The sequence below is a fragment of the Hemiscyllium ocellatum genome, chromosome 3 (genome assembly GCF_020745735.1).
Source record: "Hemiscyllium ocellatum isolate sHemOce1 chromosome 3, sHemOce1.pat.X.cur, whole genome shotgun sequence".
NCBI lineage: Eukaryota > Metazoa > Chordata > Chondrichthyes > Orectolobiformes > Hemiscylliidae > Hemiscyllium > Hemiscyllium ocellatum.
This window is the reverse complement of record NC_083403.1, coordinates 71,392,322-71,411,301: the sequence shown is the minus strand read 5'-3', so window position 1 is coordinate 71,411,301 and position 18,980 is coordinate 71,392,322. Positions and strand designations below refer to the sequence as shown.

Sequence of the window (18,980 nt, the reverse complement as noted above, 5' to 3'; positions counted from 1 at the left end):
AAGGGATTAGGAGAGCTAAGAGAGGGCATGAAAAATCTTTGGCGGGTAGGATCAAGAATAACCCCAAGGCATTTTATGCTATTGTGAGAAACATGAGAATGACGAGAACGAGGGTAGGTCCGATCAAGGACAGTAGTGGGAGATTGTGCATTGAATCGGAATAGATAGGAGAGGTCTTGAATGAGTACTTTTCTTCAGTATTTAAAAATGAGAGGAGAGTTGTTGATGAGGAGAGTATGAAACAGACTAGTAAGCTAAAGAAGATACTTGTTAGGAAGGAAGATGTGTTGGGCATTTTGAAAAACTTGAGGATAGACAAGTCCCCCGGACCTGACGGGATATATCCTAGGATTTTGTGGGAAGCAAGAGAGGAAATTGCAGAGCCATTGGCAATGATCTTTTCGTCTTCACTGTCAACCGGTGTGGTACCAGGGGACTGAAGAGTGGTCAATGTTGTGCCCCTGTTCAAAAAAGGGAATAGGGATAACCCCAGGAATTACAGGCCAGTTAGTCTTACTTCTGTGGTAGGCAAAGTAATGGAAAGGGTACTGAGGGATAGGATTTATGAGTATCTGGAAAGAGACTGCTTGATTAGGGACAGCCAGCACGGATTTGTGAGGGGTAGGTCTTGCCTTACAAGTCTTATTGAATTCTTTGAGGAGGTGACCAAGCATGTGGATGGTGGTAGAGCAATGGATGTAGTGTACATGGATTTTAGTAAGGCATTTGATAAGGTTCCCCATGGTAGGCTTATGCGGAAAGTCAGGAGGCATGGGATAGTGGGAAATTTGGCCAGTTGGATAGAGAACTGGCTTACCAGTTGAAGTCAGAGATGGTAGATGGTAAATATTCAGCCTGGAGCCCAGTTACAAGTGGAGTTCCGCAGGGATCAGTTCTGGGTCCTCTGCTGTTTGTAATTTTTGTTAATGACTTGGAAGAGGGAGTCGAAGGGTGGGTCAGTAAATTTGCAGACGATACGAAGATTGGTGGAGTTGTGTATAGTGAGGAGGGCTGTTGTCAGCTGCAAAGCGACTTCGATATGATGCAGAGCTGGGCTGAGGAGTGGCAGATGGTATTCAACCATGTCAAGTGTGAGGTTGTCCATTTTGGAAGGACAAATAAGAATGCGGAATACAGGGTTAATGGTAGGGTTCTTAGTATGGTGGAGGAGCAGAGGGATATTGGAGTCTATGTTCATAGCTCTTTGAAAGTTGCCACTCAGGTGGATAGAGCTTGTAAGAAGGCCTATGGTGTATTAGCGTTCATTAGCAGAGGGATTGAATTCAAGAGTCGTGATGTGATGTTGCAGCTGTACAGGACCTTGGTAAGGCCACATTTGGAGTACTGTGTGCAGTTCTGGTCGCCTCACTTTAGGAAAAATGGGGAAGCTTTGGAGAAGGTGCAGAGAAGATTTACCAGGATGTTGCCTGGAATGGAGAATAGGTCATACGACGATAGGTTGAGAGTGATCGGCCTTTTCTCATTGGAATGGCGAAGGATGAGGGGTGACTTGATAGAGGTTTATAAGATGATCAGGGGAATAGATAGAGTAGACAGTCAGAGGCTTTTTTTCCCCGGGTACAACAGAGTGTTACAAGGGGACATAAATTTAAGGTGAAGGGTGGAAGGTATAGGGGGGATGTCAGGGGTAGGTTCTTTACCCAGAGACTGGTGGGGGCATGGAATGCGCTGCCTGTAGGAGTGGCAGAGTCAGAATCATTGGTGACTTTTAAGTGGCAATTGGATAGGTACGTAGATAGGTGCTTAAGCTAGGACAAATGTTCGACACAACATTGTGGGCCAAAGGGCCTGTTCTGTGCTGTATTGTTCTATATTCTATAAGTGGAGTTGAGGGACTCTGCTGTTGTCCTCCCTTAGGGTGGAGACTGATTGGTGTCTGAGAAGAGATGGTATTCCTTGTGTAATGGAATGAAAGTATTTACAAATTAAGAATTAACTGGTATTGGTTATAATGACACAGCAGCACAGCAGTCTCCCCTTTTACACACAAGGTCGTACGCTTTTTCCAGACAACTTGAATATTCTCTGATCATGTGGAGTGAGGACACCCACTCTCCCCACCACCACAACCCAGCACAATTTCTGAGTCATTTTTCCTTCAATGAAACAGAGAGGGATTTGAGTCAGATGGAATTGGATGGAAGGACAACTAGTTTTGATGCAGTTACTAGGGAAATGGTGAGGTGTCCCCAGTGAGTCAGAAGCACAGAGGGCTGTAAGGGAAAATCATTTAAGAGGATGGGGTGAGTGAGTACCCTTGAATGGATATTTTGCATGAAATCAGTGTTGTGTCCATGAAGCCTGGTCAGAGGCAGTGGCAGAGTACGAGTAAGAGATGGTCCTGTGCATAGAAGGCAGCACAAAGAAAATGCACTTATCCTCACGGAGTGCAGAAGATCACTAACTTTCTTTCCGCACTACTGTGCAATCTGTTTTACTCCAGATACAGCACTTAGTCTAGCCTGATATTTCAATCTAGACTGACCTCCTTTGCCTGTCTACAGGATGAAGCACTGCCATCAGCACCTTCAGATGCCTGTGAGCAAAGTTGGGATACATCTTGCGTTTCTTAAGCTATGTCGTCAATGATAACACAGCACCATCGTGCGAAGGGCAGTGTCTGAAGTGGTGTGTAGCGGGACATTAAATATGAACCAATGATGCAACGATGGAAAGTTTTGTAAGCACTACCACCTCTGCTGCCTCAGGATCACATGCAAAGGATATTGTAGAGTGTAAGGAAACATAATTAATTAGGTGAAAGTGGTAGCTTATGAGAGAAAAGTTGCTGCGAGCCTTGGAGTGAGTGCCACGAATCACACACGGAAAAGCATTTCAGCTCAAAAATGGTGGGTGGAGAAGAATATCAGTCCCATAGTTAGTATACTGTGACTTATAGGAACCTGCCGATCTCCATTTTGCCATTTATGACCATTTTTATATAGTTAAGTATAATCATATGGGTTCTGATTGGTGCTTAATTTTTTTTTGAAAAGATACTGAGCTGAATTATTAAAGCAAGATAAATATGTCTCTTAGAGACCAGCCTGAACAGTTGCAGCACAGATTTTAGTTTTAAACAAATTCCTTCAGAAAGGAACAAAACATACCTAGAAGTGTTAGTATTTCAATGGAATTAAGTCAAATTAATCAAAACATTTTCTACTTCAAATTATCTATTAATTGTTATATCGTTGGATGGAAGAACATTTTTTGTAAGGCACAGCATTGAACAGCTAAGTTATTTAAGCTCCTCCTCTGTACTCGAAAAGGGGTCCCTTAGAGGTCACTGTGTGTAATTTCTTAGCAGCAAGTATTATTTGTTCAGTTTATTAGGTCTGTGAGCTGAATTAAGGTAAGGTATTTTAGTTGTGCTATAATAGTGTGGTGTAGGAGATGATTGTTAGAATGAAAAGTGCACATCTACATAAAAAATTTATGCCAAATCCCAGCTCCATGTAAAATAAATTTCTGCAAGCAATTTCTCTATGTTGTAATAATTCGATTTGTTTATTTACTTACAGCAGGTAAAAAAGACAAAAGAGGACTAAGACAGACTATCAAGTGCTGCAAAATAATTCCATAAGTAGCTGCTTATTTTGCATTGAGTGATTTTCCAACAAAGTATTTGGCAGCCCATTCTGAAAGTCAGACAGTTGGCCTAAAAATGCTTTCTGTAGTTACACTGAAAGCACAATTTTATACTGTGACAGGTTATTATAATGCCCTTTCTCTAAGACAGAGGTCGTCCCTACAGTAAATCATGGCAGCAGTGGATAGTTTCCAATTACTGTACAGACAAATTGCCAGGACATGTAACACCTACATAGAAGCACTAGCTTTTGTGGGAGCATGGTATGTGACAAGGAAGACCATCTGCCTCATCTGTGATTTCTACAACATAGTCCGACTTCATTTTATCCCAAGGCTGGTAAGCAGAAGAGACCTGATGAAACACTTCGGCAAATGGGCCTTGGTGACTGGTACGTTCTTTTCCTCAATCTTTGTGTGAATGGCACTGATGAGACAAATTAAACTATAGACTTGGTACACTTTCATCAAGTGCTGCAGTTGTACTGTAAACATAGATGTAACATCACTGAACAAACTTTAAAAAGGATTTGTGAAAAACCTGATTGGTTAACATCCCATCTACCAGTTTAAATAGCTCATCATTCCATCATTTGTGTAACATGGCAACAAGTAGCTAAGGCTTTGGCAGGAACTGTGAAACCTGCTTCCTTGACAGCCAAGAAAGAGCAAATTTATAGAAACACTATAACTTTCAAGTCATCTTGAAATGTTGGCTCAATGGTTAGCACTGCTACTTCAGAGTGTCAAGGACCTTTTATTCCACCTTGGGCAACTGCCTGTATGGCGCTTTCACATTCTCCCCCTGTCTGCATGTGTTTCTGCTTGGTGCACTGGTTTCCTCCCACAGTCCAAAGATGTGCAAGTTGGGTGGTTTGGTCACACTAAATTGCTCATAGTGTTCAGGGATGTGTAGGTTATGTATGTTAACCATGGGGATTGTATGGGTTACAGGGATAGAATAGTGGGAATAGGTCTGGGTGGTATGTTCTTCGGAGGGTCGGTGTGGACTTGTTGGTCTGAATGGCCTGTTTCCACACTGAAGGGATTCTATGATTGTATCAATATTTTTCCCTTCATTCTCACTGGCATAAAGTTCTGAACATTGCATCCAATAGTATTGAGGATACACCTCCAAAAAGGAATGGACAATCAGTGTCATCCATATCTCTAGACTCCCTAATTTTTTTAAAAGCCAGAATTTGGGCACGAACTGACATCATAATGCAGAACACCTGATGAAGGTGCTGGTCTCACCCTGTTTTGCTCTCATATAAGTCTTGGCAAGTGAATTACTCTCTGAAGTGTTCTATGTTCTATAAGTGGAGTTGAGGGACTCTGCTGTTGTCCTCCCTCAGGGTGGAGACTGATTGGTGTCTGAGAAGAGATGGTATTCCTTGTGTAATGGAATGAAAGTATCTACAAGTTAAGAATTAACTGGTATTGGTCATAATGACACAGCAGCACAGCAGTCTCCCCTTTCACACAGAAGGTTGTACTCGTACCCACAACAACGAGCACCCAAGCTACAAATCTTCTCACAAACTTTAATCATTAATATACATTGTGTATAGCAGGATTACAAATACTAATTCCCAAGGTACCCTACTCGTCCCTGCCAGCCACTTGGGGGGAAGAAAGATACATTTAGTCTTACTCTTTGTTTCCTGTCTGCCAACGAGTTCTCAGTCCATTTCAGTACATGACCTCCGTAAGTACATGACCGTAATGGAACAGAATGTAGAATATAGTGTTACGGCCATAGAGAAAGTTCAGAGAAAGATCAACTCTAACATAAGTCTGATAACAGCTGGGAAGAAGCTGTTCTTAAATTTGTTGGTGTTTTCATGCTTGTGTATCTTCTGTCTGATGGAAGAGAGTGGAAAAGAGTATAACTGGGGTGGGAGGGATCCTTGATTATGTTGGCTGCTTTCCCGAGGCAGCGGGAAGTGTAGATGGAGTCAATGAGAGGAAGATTTTTTGTGATAGACAAAGCTGCGTTCACAACTCTATAATTTCTTGCGGTCTTAAGTAGAGCAGTTGCCATACCAAGCTGTGATGCACCCAAATAAGATACTTCCCGTAGTGTATCCATAAAAATGGGTAAGAGTCATGTGGACATGCCGAATTTCCTTAGCCTTCTGAGGAAGGAGGTGTTGGTTTCTTGACTGTAACGTCAACATGGATGGACCAAGATAGATCATTGGTGATATTTACTCTGAGGAGTTTGAAGCTCTCGATCACCTCCTCCTCAACACCATTGATACAGACAGAACCATGTCACCCACTTCACTTCCTGAATTTGATGACCAGCTCCTTCATTTTGCTAACATTGAAGGAGAGATTGTTGTCTTTGCACCATGACATTAAGCTGTATGTCTCCTTCCTGTACTCTGTCTCGACATTATTTGACATCTGACCCATTACAGTGGTGTTATCAGCAAATTTGTAGATTGAGTTAGAGCTGGATTTGGCCACGCAATCATGAAGGAGTATCGTATGCAGCTGAATACTCAGCCTTGCAGGGCACTGATGTAAGGGATTATTGTGGAGGAGGTGTTGTTACCTATGCTTACTAATTGCAGTCCATGGGTCAGGAAGTTGAGAATTCAATTGTAGGAGGGGAGAACAGATTCCTAAGTCTGGGAGTTTGGAGATGAGTTTTGTTAAAATGATGGTGTTGAAGGAGGAGCTAAAGTCAATAATTAGGAGTTTGATTTAGGAGTCTTTGTTATCTAGATGTTACAGGGATGATGTAGAGCCAGGGAGAAGGTGTCTGCTGTGGACCTTTGTGACAGTAGGAAAATTATAGTGGATTAAGGCAATCTGGGAGGGTTGAGTCAAAGTGTGTCGTTATTAACCTCTCAAAGTACTTCATAGTGATAGATGTTATTGCCACTGGGCAGTAGTCATTAAGGCACGTTCCCCGATTTTTCTTGTCCTTGAAGCAGGTGGGAATCTCACTTTGTGAGGATGTCTGCAAATACTCCTGCTGGCTGCTCCATGCAGGACCTGAGTGTATGCCTGGTTACTTTATCTGGGCCAGTCACTTTCCATGGGACTGTAGCTTAGTTGGTATTGTTTCTTGGCATCCCTGATGGTTTTGCGAAAATTGTACCTAGATTTCATGTATTGGTCAGGGTCACTTGACTTAGATGCCTCAGACCTGGACTTCAGTAGGGAAGTCTTCTGGCTTATGCATGGTTTCTGTCTAGGGAACAGTCAGATTAACTTCAATTCCTCTCTTCTATTAGGCCCTGTATTTTGTCCCATATTTTTGGGATGTTATTTATTTAGATTACTTACAGTGTGGAAACAGGTCCTTTGGCCCAACAAGTCCACACCAACCTGCCGAAGCGCAACCCACCCATGTCCCTATATTTACCCCTTACCTAACACTACGGGCAATTTAGCGTGGCCAATTCACCTGGCCTGCACATCTTTGGACTGTGGGAGGAAACCGGAGCACCCAGAGGAAACCCTCAGACACAGGGACAACGTGCAAACTCCACACAGTCAGTTGCCTGAGGCGGGAAATGAACCCGAGTCTCTGGCGTTGTGAGGCAGCAGTGCTAACCACTGTGCCACCGTGCTGCCCACTAAGTCTTGTGTTGTGAAGACAGGACTAAAATATGCATTTAATTGGTCTGCTATTGTTTCCTCTTATAAAATCCCTGTTTCTGACAATAGTGATCTATGTTTTAATTAATCATTTTCTCCTCACATATTTATTGAAGCTTTTGCTATCTGTTTATATATTCCTTGCAGGCTTATTCTTATACTCTACTTTCTCCTTTTCAATCAGCCTTGTTGTCTCCCTTTGCTGGAATCTAAACTGTTCTCAAGCCTTAGGTCTGTTTGCTTTTATTGGCCAACTTTTATGTCTCTTTCTTGGATTTAATACTATTCCTGCATTCCCTTGTTAGCAATAGTCTGACCATATTTGCCATTTTATCCTTGTGCAAGACTAGAATAAATAACGTTTGCAGTGCTTTCATGCACTCTTTTTTTTAAATGTTTGCCATTGCCTATTCACCATTATCCCTTTCATATAATGATCCTTAACTTAGTATAGCTAACATATGCTTCACATCTTTGTAATTTCAATTATTTAAATTCAGGACCTCAAAAACAATTACTTCACTCTCCATTTAAAGAAGAGTTCTATCTTATTGTGGTCACTCTTCCCTAAGGACCCATGCACAGCTAGATTGTCAATTATTCCTTTTTTAATCAACACCCAGTCAAGGATGCCTTTCCTCTAATTAGTTCCTCAAGATGTTCAGTTGTAAAACTATCCCATATGTTCTTCAAGATTTCCTCCTCTATAGTATTGGCACTGACTTGATATATCCAATCTGTATGCAGTTTGAGGTTGCTCATATTATCAGATGTACCTTTATTAGTTGCATTTTCTTTTGTAACACCTTCCCCTATTACTATTGTTTTCTGTCTCGGTATTTCTAAACTCCACCTTTTACAGATTCCACTTCACTCAGCTAATATATTTCCTCACAATTATTTCAGTTTCCATTTTAGACAGCAATGTTACCCCAATTACTTTTAGCCTGTCCTGGTAACTGTGAGACAAATCCCACAATTATGCACCTGTCATCTATATATAATTAAGTCTATTCTATTGAATGACATCTATTCTCTTTTAATTGCTGAAATAGAAATAATTAATTTAGAATGTTCAATTTTGGGCCCATTGTCACTTGACTACAGTGCCTCCAATGATCCCTTGAAGCGTAAATGGGATCACAGGCTCAGACCATGCTCTTGTGAAGGCACATTACAAGTCTCAACAAGATAGCCTAACTTCCTAAGTATTTGGGTTCCCTATTATACATTAATTCTCAATTTACGATTTAATTTGCCATGGTTTACGTACATTGGCCAGCCCTGAAACCCCTCTGGCAATTAGATAGAGTAAAATTCATGCCATGTAACGATTTATATAGGACTTTCGCGATGCAGTCAGGTTCACCAATTTCTTGGCTACCACTGTAGAAGCTTAGAGTCCATAGTTATTTTCTAGATGAATTCCTTCTTCGAGAGGATGAATTTAACTGGTGGGGGAGTAAACAGGATGAACAGCACAGCCAGTTGGAGACATACCCACTGATGTATCTGCCCATTTGAGCCTCCGTCCCAGAAGTCACCCCACTGATTAGTCACTTTGTTTTCCCTGATATACTTGAATTTGCTGTGTCTGCTGAATTGCAGTATGTGCCTTACTTTATGTGCTTTTGCCAGACCTGCTGTAAGTGTTCTCTGGTAGGAGTCCAATGTTGTACTTCCCCAAATAATCCCCTTAAGATTGTCTGAGTTTATCACTGATATTAACAAAGATCTCATTCCTTCCTGGATGTTTGTGAGCTTGATTAAACCTAACCTGGCTGGCATGTGTGGCCTAATACAAAAGGTAGTGTTTTGGCTGTTGCATGTGAATGTTGCATCTTGGTTTGGTAGTGTTTTAGAGAAGTTGTGATGCAGTGTTATCCCTTCCCCCTATATTGGTGACATGTGTTCAGGCTCCAGATCACTACTGTATAGTTTAGAATGGTGTTTGTCTGAAAACTGTACAAGGCATGTTTATTTGAATATATAGGGTAATGGCACGAATCACTTTACTTGCCTGTGTCATTTATCAAGAATGGTATCTGCGAGTCTTCCCTCTTTTTTTTGAAACAGTGAACAGAAAGGTAACAGTGAACAGAAAGGTGTTGTTGTATTCTAACCATACACTCTTTCAGATAATGTCAGCATTTTCCAGCTTGAAGACTTGTAACCCATTTTGATTTGGCACTCTGATCAGGATCTCCAGTACCCTGTTTGGGCAGCAGTTAGCGCTATTGCCTCACAGCACCAGGGACCTGGGTTCAGTTCCAGACTCGGACGACTATTTAGAAGGATGAGCAGGGATCTGAATGAAACTTACAGAATACTGAGTGGCTAGGACAGAGTGGAAGTTGGGAAGATATTTCCAATGATAAGAGAGATGAGGATCCGAGGACACAGCCTTAGAGTAAAGGGAAGATCCTTTATAATGGAGATGAGGAGAAACTCTTCAGCTTGAGATTGGTGTGGAAGCCGGGTCATTGAATATATTTAAAACAGAGATAGATGGGTTCTTCATTGCTGGGGGATCAAAGTTTGTTGGGAAAAAGTGCGAAAATGGGGCCAAAAAACTTATCCTAAAACAGAAGATTTGATGTGCTGAGTGGCCTAATTTCTGTTCCTATGTTTTGTGGTCTTATGGACTATCTGGAGTTTGCACGTTCTCTCTATATCTGCATTGGTGTTTGCTAGATGATGAGGTTTCCTCCCACAATCTAAAGATATGTAGGTTAGGTGGATTGGCCATGTTAAATTGTTTGTAGTGTCTGGGGATATGCAGCCTCGGTGGATTAGACACAGTCAATCAGAGTTGCATGTTTAGGGTAGGTCTGGGTGGGACGCTTTTCAGAGAGTCAGTGCAGACTCGTTTGGCTGAATGGCCTCTATCTGCATTGTAGGGATTCTATGAAATTTATGTAGCATTGATACCAGATATTAGGATGAAACAAAATATTCTAATCCTATATGCGTAACTCTCAAAATTCAACTCTGCACCAACATTTTCAAGACACTGACCCACTAAGCATCAGATTCCAGAAGTCAGAGTATATGGCTCTGTACCAATGTGTATTTTGGTTTATGTATTGGTGCATATATCAGTTTTGATATGACATGGTAATTCTGCTTTTATGCGATCTTGCTTTATGAGAAAATTGTGCAATAGCAACGCCATTTAAACGACTGGGTTCTGAATCACATTATAGCTCATACATGTAAGGAAAGTTCCCCTTCTACAAATATTGGTCTAAATTCTTCAATTGCATTAAAGCCAATTCACGTTGAAGAAATGCGATATAGCAGAACCAACTGTACCACTATATGTATTTTTCTACTTATGCCATTTCCTTTTATCACTTCCATTACAAGAAGTAACAAAAACAGAAATTGCGAGAAAAGCTCAGCAGATCTGGCAGTGTCTGGTGAGAAATCAGAGATAGCATTTCAGGTCAAGTGACCCTTCCCCACAGATGCAGCTAGACCTGCTGAACTTTTGCATTAATTTCTGTTTTTGTTTCTGATTTACAGCATCCACAGTTCTTTCAGTTTTTACAAGAAATAATACTGGGAAAGAAAATAGCAAATTTTCATCATTAATGCAGACAGAGAAAACATTCCTATCTGTGCTTCCAGCCTGTGAAATTATATACCCAAATGATAAGTTACCCTAAAGGTGGCAGTTCAAACCTTGGAAAAGATTTATCCGCCTGTAAATTGATTTTACTAATTTGATTTATTCAAACATCAAATTAAAATTCACACCTAAAGTAATTTACGTATTTCAGCAACATTAAACTTTAGAAATCATTAAAACAAGTAGTCATAGTTTTGAAGGTGAAATAATCTTAATTTAAAATAATCTTAACTAAGTGAATTCACTGTTGCATTCACCCACATTTATTTTAGTGCTGCTTCCCAATCTTATTCCTTGCTGCTTTTTACTCTGTTGAAAATACTGGCTCAATCCCACATTTTTTTTTAAGCTGTGGTCTAGCTTCCAGATAAGCATTGGCTTTCTTTTGGTCATATACCCCATTAAATGCTGGTTATGTTCTCCTGAATATTTGCTACGATAGGAAATGGTGTTTTCCTCTTCCCTATAACTGCTAAAGGCAACAGCACAAAAAATGCACTAGAGTAAAAGACATACATTTGAGTAGTGGAAGTGAAGAACTTAAGTTGAATGGCATATTGGCAACTATTACCATACAGAAAACTATCGAGATTTTAGAGGTTTATCATTTGATCCTTCATTAACAGTCACACTGCACATTACTCTTGACATTGTATATGCTGCTTTGTTTGCCACTTGCAAACATCTAATTATATCTAACTTGATTTAAGAGTATATTGTCCAATTATATTTGCCAAAATTTACAAATTGAGTTTGCTTTATTTAATTGTGGACAAATTGTATACCAACAATGTTTTGAACAATTTAAACTTCTACAAGAGTAATTTCACATTTTCGAAGTGGCGGTTGGACATGCCTACCACAGAAACAGGGGATTTTAGGCGCACTTCTCAAATCTTCTAATTTCTACTTTATTTCTGTGAAACACAACACCTTTGCTAATCTTTATAATAGTCACTGTGCAGCAAAAATGCTGACATTCCTTGAGTCAAGCGAAGCCTCAATTCCATCTTTAGCTGGGATAGTCACCCAGCATTTTCTGAAGAGGTTTTAGAAGCATTCGTATGTTTCTATTTGGATACAGAACTGGCTCAAAGGTAGAAGACAGAGAGTGGTTGTAGAGGGATGTTTTTCAGACTGGAGGCCTGTGACCAGTGGAGTGCCACAAGGATCGGTGCTGGGCCCTCTACTTTTTGTCATCTACATAAATGATTTGGATGCGAGCATAAGAGGTATAATTAGTAAGTTTGCAGATGACACCAAAATTGGAGGTGTAGTGGACAGCAAAGAGCGTTACCTCCGATTACAACAAGATCTTGTTCAGATGGGCCAATGGGCTGAGAAGTGGCAGATGGAGTTTAATTCAGATAAATGCGAGGTGCTGCATTTTGGGAAAGCAAATCTTAGCAGGACTTATACACTTAATGGTAAGGTCCTAGGAAATGTTGCTGAGCAAAGAGACCTTGGAATGCAGGTTCATAGCTCCTTGAAAGTGGAGTTGCAGGTAGATAGGATAGTGAAGAAGGCGTTTGGTATGCTTTCCTTTATTGGTCAGAGTATTTAGCACAGGAGTTGGGAGGTCATGTTGCGGCTGTACAGGACATTGGTTAGGCCACTGTTGAAATATTGTGTGCAATTCTGGTCTCCTTCCAATTGGAAAGATGTTGTGAAACTTGAAAGGGTTCAGAAAAGATTCGCAAGGATGTTGCCAGGGTTGGAGGATCTGAGCTACAGGGAGAGGCTGAACAGGCTGAGGCTGTTTTCCCTGGCATGTCGGAGACTGAGGGGTGACCACATAGAGGTTTACAAAATTGTGAGGGGCATGGATAGGATAAATAGACAAATTCTTTTTCCAGGGGTCGGGGAGTCCAGAACTAGAGGGCATTGGTTTAGGGTGAGGGAGGGAAAGATATAAAAGAGACATCGGGGCAACTTTTTCACGCAGTGGTTGGTACGTGTATGGAATGAGCTACCGGAGAATGTGGTGAACGCTGGTACAATTACAACATTTAAGAGGCATTTGGATGGGTATATGAATAGGAAGGGTTTGGAGGGATATGGGCCGGGTACTGGCAGGTGGGACTAGATTGAGTTGGGATATCTGGTCGGCATGGACGGGTTGAACCGAAGGGTCTGTTTCCATGCTGTACATCTCTATGACTCTACGACTGTATTTGTGGATTAATGGATAGGGCTGAGGTACATCTTTGTCAGTTTCTATTATAATGACATATAATTTCATTTTGAAATTTACCATTGTTTCCTTAGGTGGAGCAGATGGGATTGGCAAGGCTTATGCTGAGGAGTTGGCTAGCCAAGGCATTAATTTGATTCTCATTAGCCATAACCGAAGCAAGCTGGAATCTACAGCCACCGCCATTTCAGACACGTTTAATGTTGAAACCATTGTAATAGAAGCTGATTTTACCAGAGGACGAGAAATATACCAGCCAATCCGAGAAGCTCTAAAAGATAAAGAAATAGGCATCCTGGTGAATAGTGTTGATGTGCCTTATGAGCATCCACGATCTTTCTTAAGTATATCTGAGGACAAACTCTGGGATCTCATAAATGTAAATATTGCTGCAACCAACATGATGATCCATATTTTGTTACCCGGAATGATACAGAGAAAAAAAGGAGCTATTGTTAACATTTCATCAGGGTCTTGCTGTAAGCCCATACCACAGATGGCTATGTATTCAAGCACTAAGGTATCTCTAATGACTTCTGCAAATATAGTATGCCATTTAACTGTATGCCCACATTTTCCCTAGGGTAGGGAATTCCAAAGCTAGAGGGCATGGGTTTAAGGTGAGAGTGGAAAGATTTAAAAGGGACCTGAAGGGCAACTTTTTCACACAGAGGATGATGTGTATGTGGAATGAATTGCCAGAGGAACTGGTGGAGGCATGTACAATTACAACATTTAAAAGACATTTGGACAGGTAAACAAATAGGAAGGGTTTAGAGGGATATGAGCCAAAAGCAGGCAAATGGGGCTAGTTCACTTCAGGAAACCTGGTCAGCATGGACAGGTTGGACCAAAGGATTTGTTTCTGTGCTGCAAGACTGTCTGACTACTTGCTAGAAGCTCCAGAATTAATTTGTATTAACAATACCACATTCATAGCCTTTTTGAAGTTTTAAATCTGAATGTTATATCTAAAATTATAAGTGCACTCTCCATGCAAATTAATTGACTCATGAGTCATAGTTGTTCAATTATATTGTGATTTTTTCATAACAAGTGCTTTAAATAATCATTGCTAAGATAGCTGGGTTGTTATGTTTGCATCACCCACTCAAACTTATATTTTTAATGGGCAAGAATTTAAATTACAATTCTTTTCTTTTTGAAATAAATGTTCCTTTTGTGATTATCCTAATTAATGTCTAGGCAGGGAACCTGATGGAAATATATGACAAAGCATCAAAGCAACCTTACAGCTGAGATGGGTGGGGGAAGGCTTGCCTGTTAACAGCATTTGTAAGTGTATTAGCTACCTTGATTCACTGCCAGTGTTTTGCATTTGGAAAATTAGAACTATCAACTTCTAGAAATCATTGTGTCTTCTAATTATAGGCTGTCGTCTTGACCTTTAAAGAAAATGGTAAATTTTATGTATTTGTTAATTTAGAATTGGCCTAAACCCTATACTTAGGAATTCTACATTTTCATATATACTTTGTTGTTTTTTTTTTCAGATGTATTTGGATCATTTTAGTAGAGCTTTGCACTTTGAATGTGCATCTAAAGGAATTTTTGTTCAAAGCTTGTTGCCATTTCATGTAAAAACCAACACACCCACACGCACTGATGGATTCTGCATCAACACATGGCTAGCACCATCAGCGAATGTTTACGCACATCATGCAATTTCAACCCTTGGAGTATCCCACAGGACGTCTGGTTACTGGATGCATTCTATACAGGTGATTATAGTTCAGTATTGTTGACGTCCAAAATTTACATCAAAGGACTTGAATTTATATAGAATCTTTTACAATTTCCTCCATTCTAAAGCTTTTTACATCCAATACTGTTGAAGTATAGTCAATCACTAATATAATGTTTGCGAGTTTTGAGAAGATGTGTAGCTCCGGTTGAGGTTCTGAATGTATGTTTGCTCGCTGAACTGGAAGGTTCGTTTTAAGACGTTTTGCTCAGACGCTTCAGTGAGCCTCCGAATGAAGCACTGGTGGTGTAGTGGTTTTTTTTTGTTTTGAGTTTCCTAGGGTTGGTGATGTTATTTCATGTGGTGACATCACTTCCTATGGTGATGTCATTTCCTGTTTTCCTCAGGGGATGGCAAATGGGATCCAAGTCAATGTGTTTGTTGATAGAGTTCCGGTTGGAATGCCATGCTTCTAGAAATTCTCGTGCATGTCTCTGGCTTGTCATAGGATGGATACATTGTCTCAGTCGAAGTGGTGCCCCTCTTCATCTGTATGTAAGGATACTAGTGAGAGTGGGTCATGTCGTTTTCTGGCTAGTTGATGCTCATGTATCCTGTTGGCTAGTTTTCTACTTGTTTGTCCAATGTAGTGTTGACATTACCACCCACTGAGAAAAACAACAGGAAATTACATCACCATAGGAAATGATGTCACTGCATGAAATGACATCACCAACTCTAGGAAACTCAAACATATAAATAGAAAGCGGCTACATCACCAGTGCTTCCTTCGATGGCTCACTGAAGATGTTACTTAGTATGGTGACAAAATGTCTGAAAACGAACTTTCCAGCTCAGCGAGCAAACCTACATCCAGAACTAACACAACGTATAAAGTATTTTCACCAATTTATATACAACAAGGTGCTACAAAGAAAAATATGTTAAAAGAACAGATACTCTATTTTCAAGTTAATTGAATAAAAATTGATTAGGATGTTGAACTCTGATGCACTTTTAAATTCATCTAGTAGATGACAACTCTGGTTACTATACTTTGTTTTGTTTCTTCATTATTTTATTGCAGCATCAGTGTACATCATGTGCTCAAGCCACTGTGATGAAGATGAGAGCTTAGTTTAGTAGTAGCACTCTTGCTTGTCGCATCACTAAAAAATGTTTAGTCTGAAATGTACGAGTCATCTCTTTTCTGAAGATGTTGAATGAATTAATGAAATGTTCATTGGAACTAAACAGGCCGAAGCAGCCATCCTTTCTAAAAATTGACGATATTGTCATTAGGCCAGAAGGTTGTTGATCTGAGTTACACCAAAATATGAATTATAGCCTAGATTGGGTCGATAACTTGGGTAGATGGAAAAGGAGTTCTTTTTAAAGTTCTCTTCATATCATCCGTTCAACCTTTTAACATCAAATACAATTGGGTATTTATCTCCCTAAATATAAGTGGTCAACTAATTAAGGATGTCCAGTGTCAAAAGCCTTAAAGTGAAAAACACACTGTTAGCGTGCATGATGTAGAAATAGATTAGACATTTTAGATTAGATTAGACAGTGTGGAAACAGGCCCTTCGGCCGAACAAGTCCACACCGTCCCTCCAAGGAATAACCCACTCAGACCTATTTCCCTTTGACTAATGCACCTAACACTATGGGCAATTTAGCTTGGCCAATTCACCTGATCTGCACATCTTTGTGATGGTGGGAGAAAACCGGAGCACCCAGAGGAAAGCCACGCAAACTCCACACAAAGTCGCCCGAGGTTGAAATTGAACCCGGGACCCTGGTGCTGTGAGGCAGCAGTGCTAACCAATGAGCCACCGTGCCGTCCTATTAGAGATCAATGTGGGTAAAACCCGAACTGTGAATGTATTTCTATTCTAGAAACAACAGTTCACATTCCAATAAACAAGCATTTGTATCAGGTCAGACAATGGCTGGGAAATATAACTGAAACAGCAGAATATGCTAAAAAAGAAGTGGCTAGAAATTCTAGAAAAAAAATGCATTTTGACAGAAGGAAGGGAATATCGATGAGTCAATTTGAATAGGGAACTGCAAAAAAGAATAGCAAAGGGTTTTGTTTAGAGTCTGACTTTGAAACAAAGGTCACTCTTCAAAGCAGCTTTCAAAAGCACTGAGAATGTTAAGTTCAGAAAACAAACAATGAAACATTAGCAATGATACAAGAAAATTTTTGATTGATGTTGTGGACAAAATAACAAATCAATTGTATTAGGCATGTGCAGATGTGATGAAGAATTGATAGAGGAAGGCCAAAAGAAAGGAAGAGGAGGCTGCTCATGAACCATTTGACAAGTGGACAATGATATACAGAATTGAAGAGGGAATCATGGTAGAAAAATATTAAAAAAACAGAATTAAGCCAAATTCACTTCTGAACATCATTATTCATTGTCATATTCAATGTGCTACATTTTCTTTCAAAGATATGAAATTATTTTCTTTTTAGCTTTTGCACCTGGGAGCCAATTTATGGATACAAGAAGCTTTTTTAGGCCATTGAACATTTTAATAGATGTTCAGATAATCTTTGTGGAAAATCTTTTTTAATATATTTAAAATAATTTATTGGTTGTATGAAATTATTTTTATGATTTTCTATTTTGTTTCTTTTGCAGTTTTTATTTGCCCAGTACATGCCTGAATGGCTATGGGTATGGGGAGTAACTCTGATGAACACCAGTTTGTGCAGAAAGGCAGCACATGAATCATAACCCAAAGACATGCTGGCAGGACAGCAAATCATAAGTGTGTGCAGAGCTATCACCACCCTGTGTCAGCAGGATTACATAATATACAATGTTGTTTGTGACTATAAAAATATTTATTTTGCGAAAAACTTGGTTAACTGGAAGAAACATGGATAACGTGATATCCTCATATCTATAAAACTCCCAAAATGGAAATACTACCTACACCAGTAACCTCATGGTATTTTTGTTGCCACTCATAATTAACCTGTCCACACAAATAGTTTATCCATACTCTGTGAGGAAACATTCCAAGGAGTATTCCTAAACAAATATTAATTCAGTTGTCTAAGTCCCCAGAATTTGAATACCTCACCATAATTTTTTCATTGAACATCAGTAATTAAATACTCCAAAGAGAGTTTAAGCCACAGTTAACCATTAAAAATATTGGAGGACTCATTGTACTTCTTGTCTTCACCTGGTTATCTGATTTAAAATCTATATTTTACATTTGTTTGAAAATCTGAAGAATTTACATAATCAGGTATACATGCTGCTTCTGAAAAAAAAATGAATTTTCTAATTATATATTGTACATCTCTACTGTATGTTTAAATAACTACCATATTTATTAAACCTTATGTATTTACATACAAAACAAATTAGTTATTAGGTTAGAATGTGTTAGCTACACATGGCTTATTTGCTGATTTCATTTATTGACTTACAATGTTTGCCTACAGTCTGCTGTTTTTCTGGACATCAAAATGCATATAAAATTCAGATTTAGTCCAAAATATTTACTAATTCTGTTCATTAATTGGGCAAGTTTCAATATTGAAGTACAGCTAGACAGTATTCATAGGTATTGCATGACTTTTGTAGTATAGTGAATATTGAATATAAGCATTTCATGCTCTTTAGGTCACTTTTATAGCAAAAAAAATTTGGTTTGTTACATTATTGTAACCTATTGAGTGAGATATGTCCTTCAACGCCCATTTGATCACATCCAGCTGGAATACTAGGCTTCTCATACTACTTATAGCATTGTTGTAGGCAAATATTTGCTTGTGCTAATTTAAGTTTTACCAAGTAGAATTTCAGTGTTGCTTAAAAGTAGTGTGAGGTAAGATGTTCTAATTATGGTGTAAGGTTTTATGGTCCTTTTTTTTTCGTATGATCTGTAACTATTATTGAAGAATGTCTGATGTGGCCTTTATAGCAAATAACTGGAATATATTAAAATGTACTTTGAGTCAAAACATGTGCACATTTCAGTGTTTCAGTTACTGGTCACTAAAATCTGGTATAAGATTAATTGAAAAGGCTTTACAAATTACATGGTAAAAGATGTATTGAAAGGATAATGAAGAAAGCCATAAAGTAGTAAACACAAGGGTTCAAGTTAGGCAGAGTGTAACTGAAATTTGTCTTTCATTTCAACACTTTTTTTATTGAGAAACAACAGTCATG

General features: G+C 39.4%; 1 protein-coding gene across 3 annotated transcripts; it reads left to right on the top strand.

Annotated features, from left to right (window-relative positions):
- Nucleotides 1–2,231: 2,231 nt before the first annotated feature.
- Nucleotides 2,232–18,769, top strand: hsdl1 (hydroxysteroid dehydrogenase like 1). Of its 3 annotated transcripts, none has more exons than XM_060850943.1 (5): nucleotides 2,232–2,756; nucleotides 3,546–4,004; nucleotides 13,136–13,581; nucleotides 14,576–14,803; nucleotides 17,430–18,769. In XM_060850943.1, exons 2-5 carry the CDS (start codon nucleotides 3,785–3,787, stop codon nucleotides 17,523–17,525), a joined length of 990 nt encoding a protein of 329 aa, XP_060706926.1. In that variant the 5' UTR covers nucleotides 2,232–2,756; nucleotides 3,546–3,784; the 3' UTR covers nucleotides 17,526–18,769. The 3 variants fall into 3 exon arrangements, with proteins under 3 accessions (XP_060706926.1, XP_060706917.1, XP_060706909.1); XM_060850934.1 differs by having other exon boundaries at nucleotides 2,232–2,870; XM_060850926.1 differs by lacking the exon at nucleotides 2,232–2,756 and adding an exon at nucleotides 3,232–3,376.
- The last annotated feature ends 211 nt before the right edge of the window (nucleotides 18,770–18,980 follow it).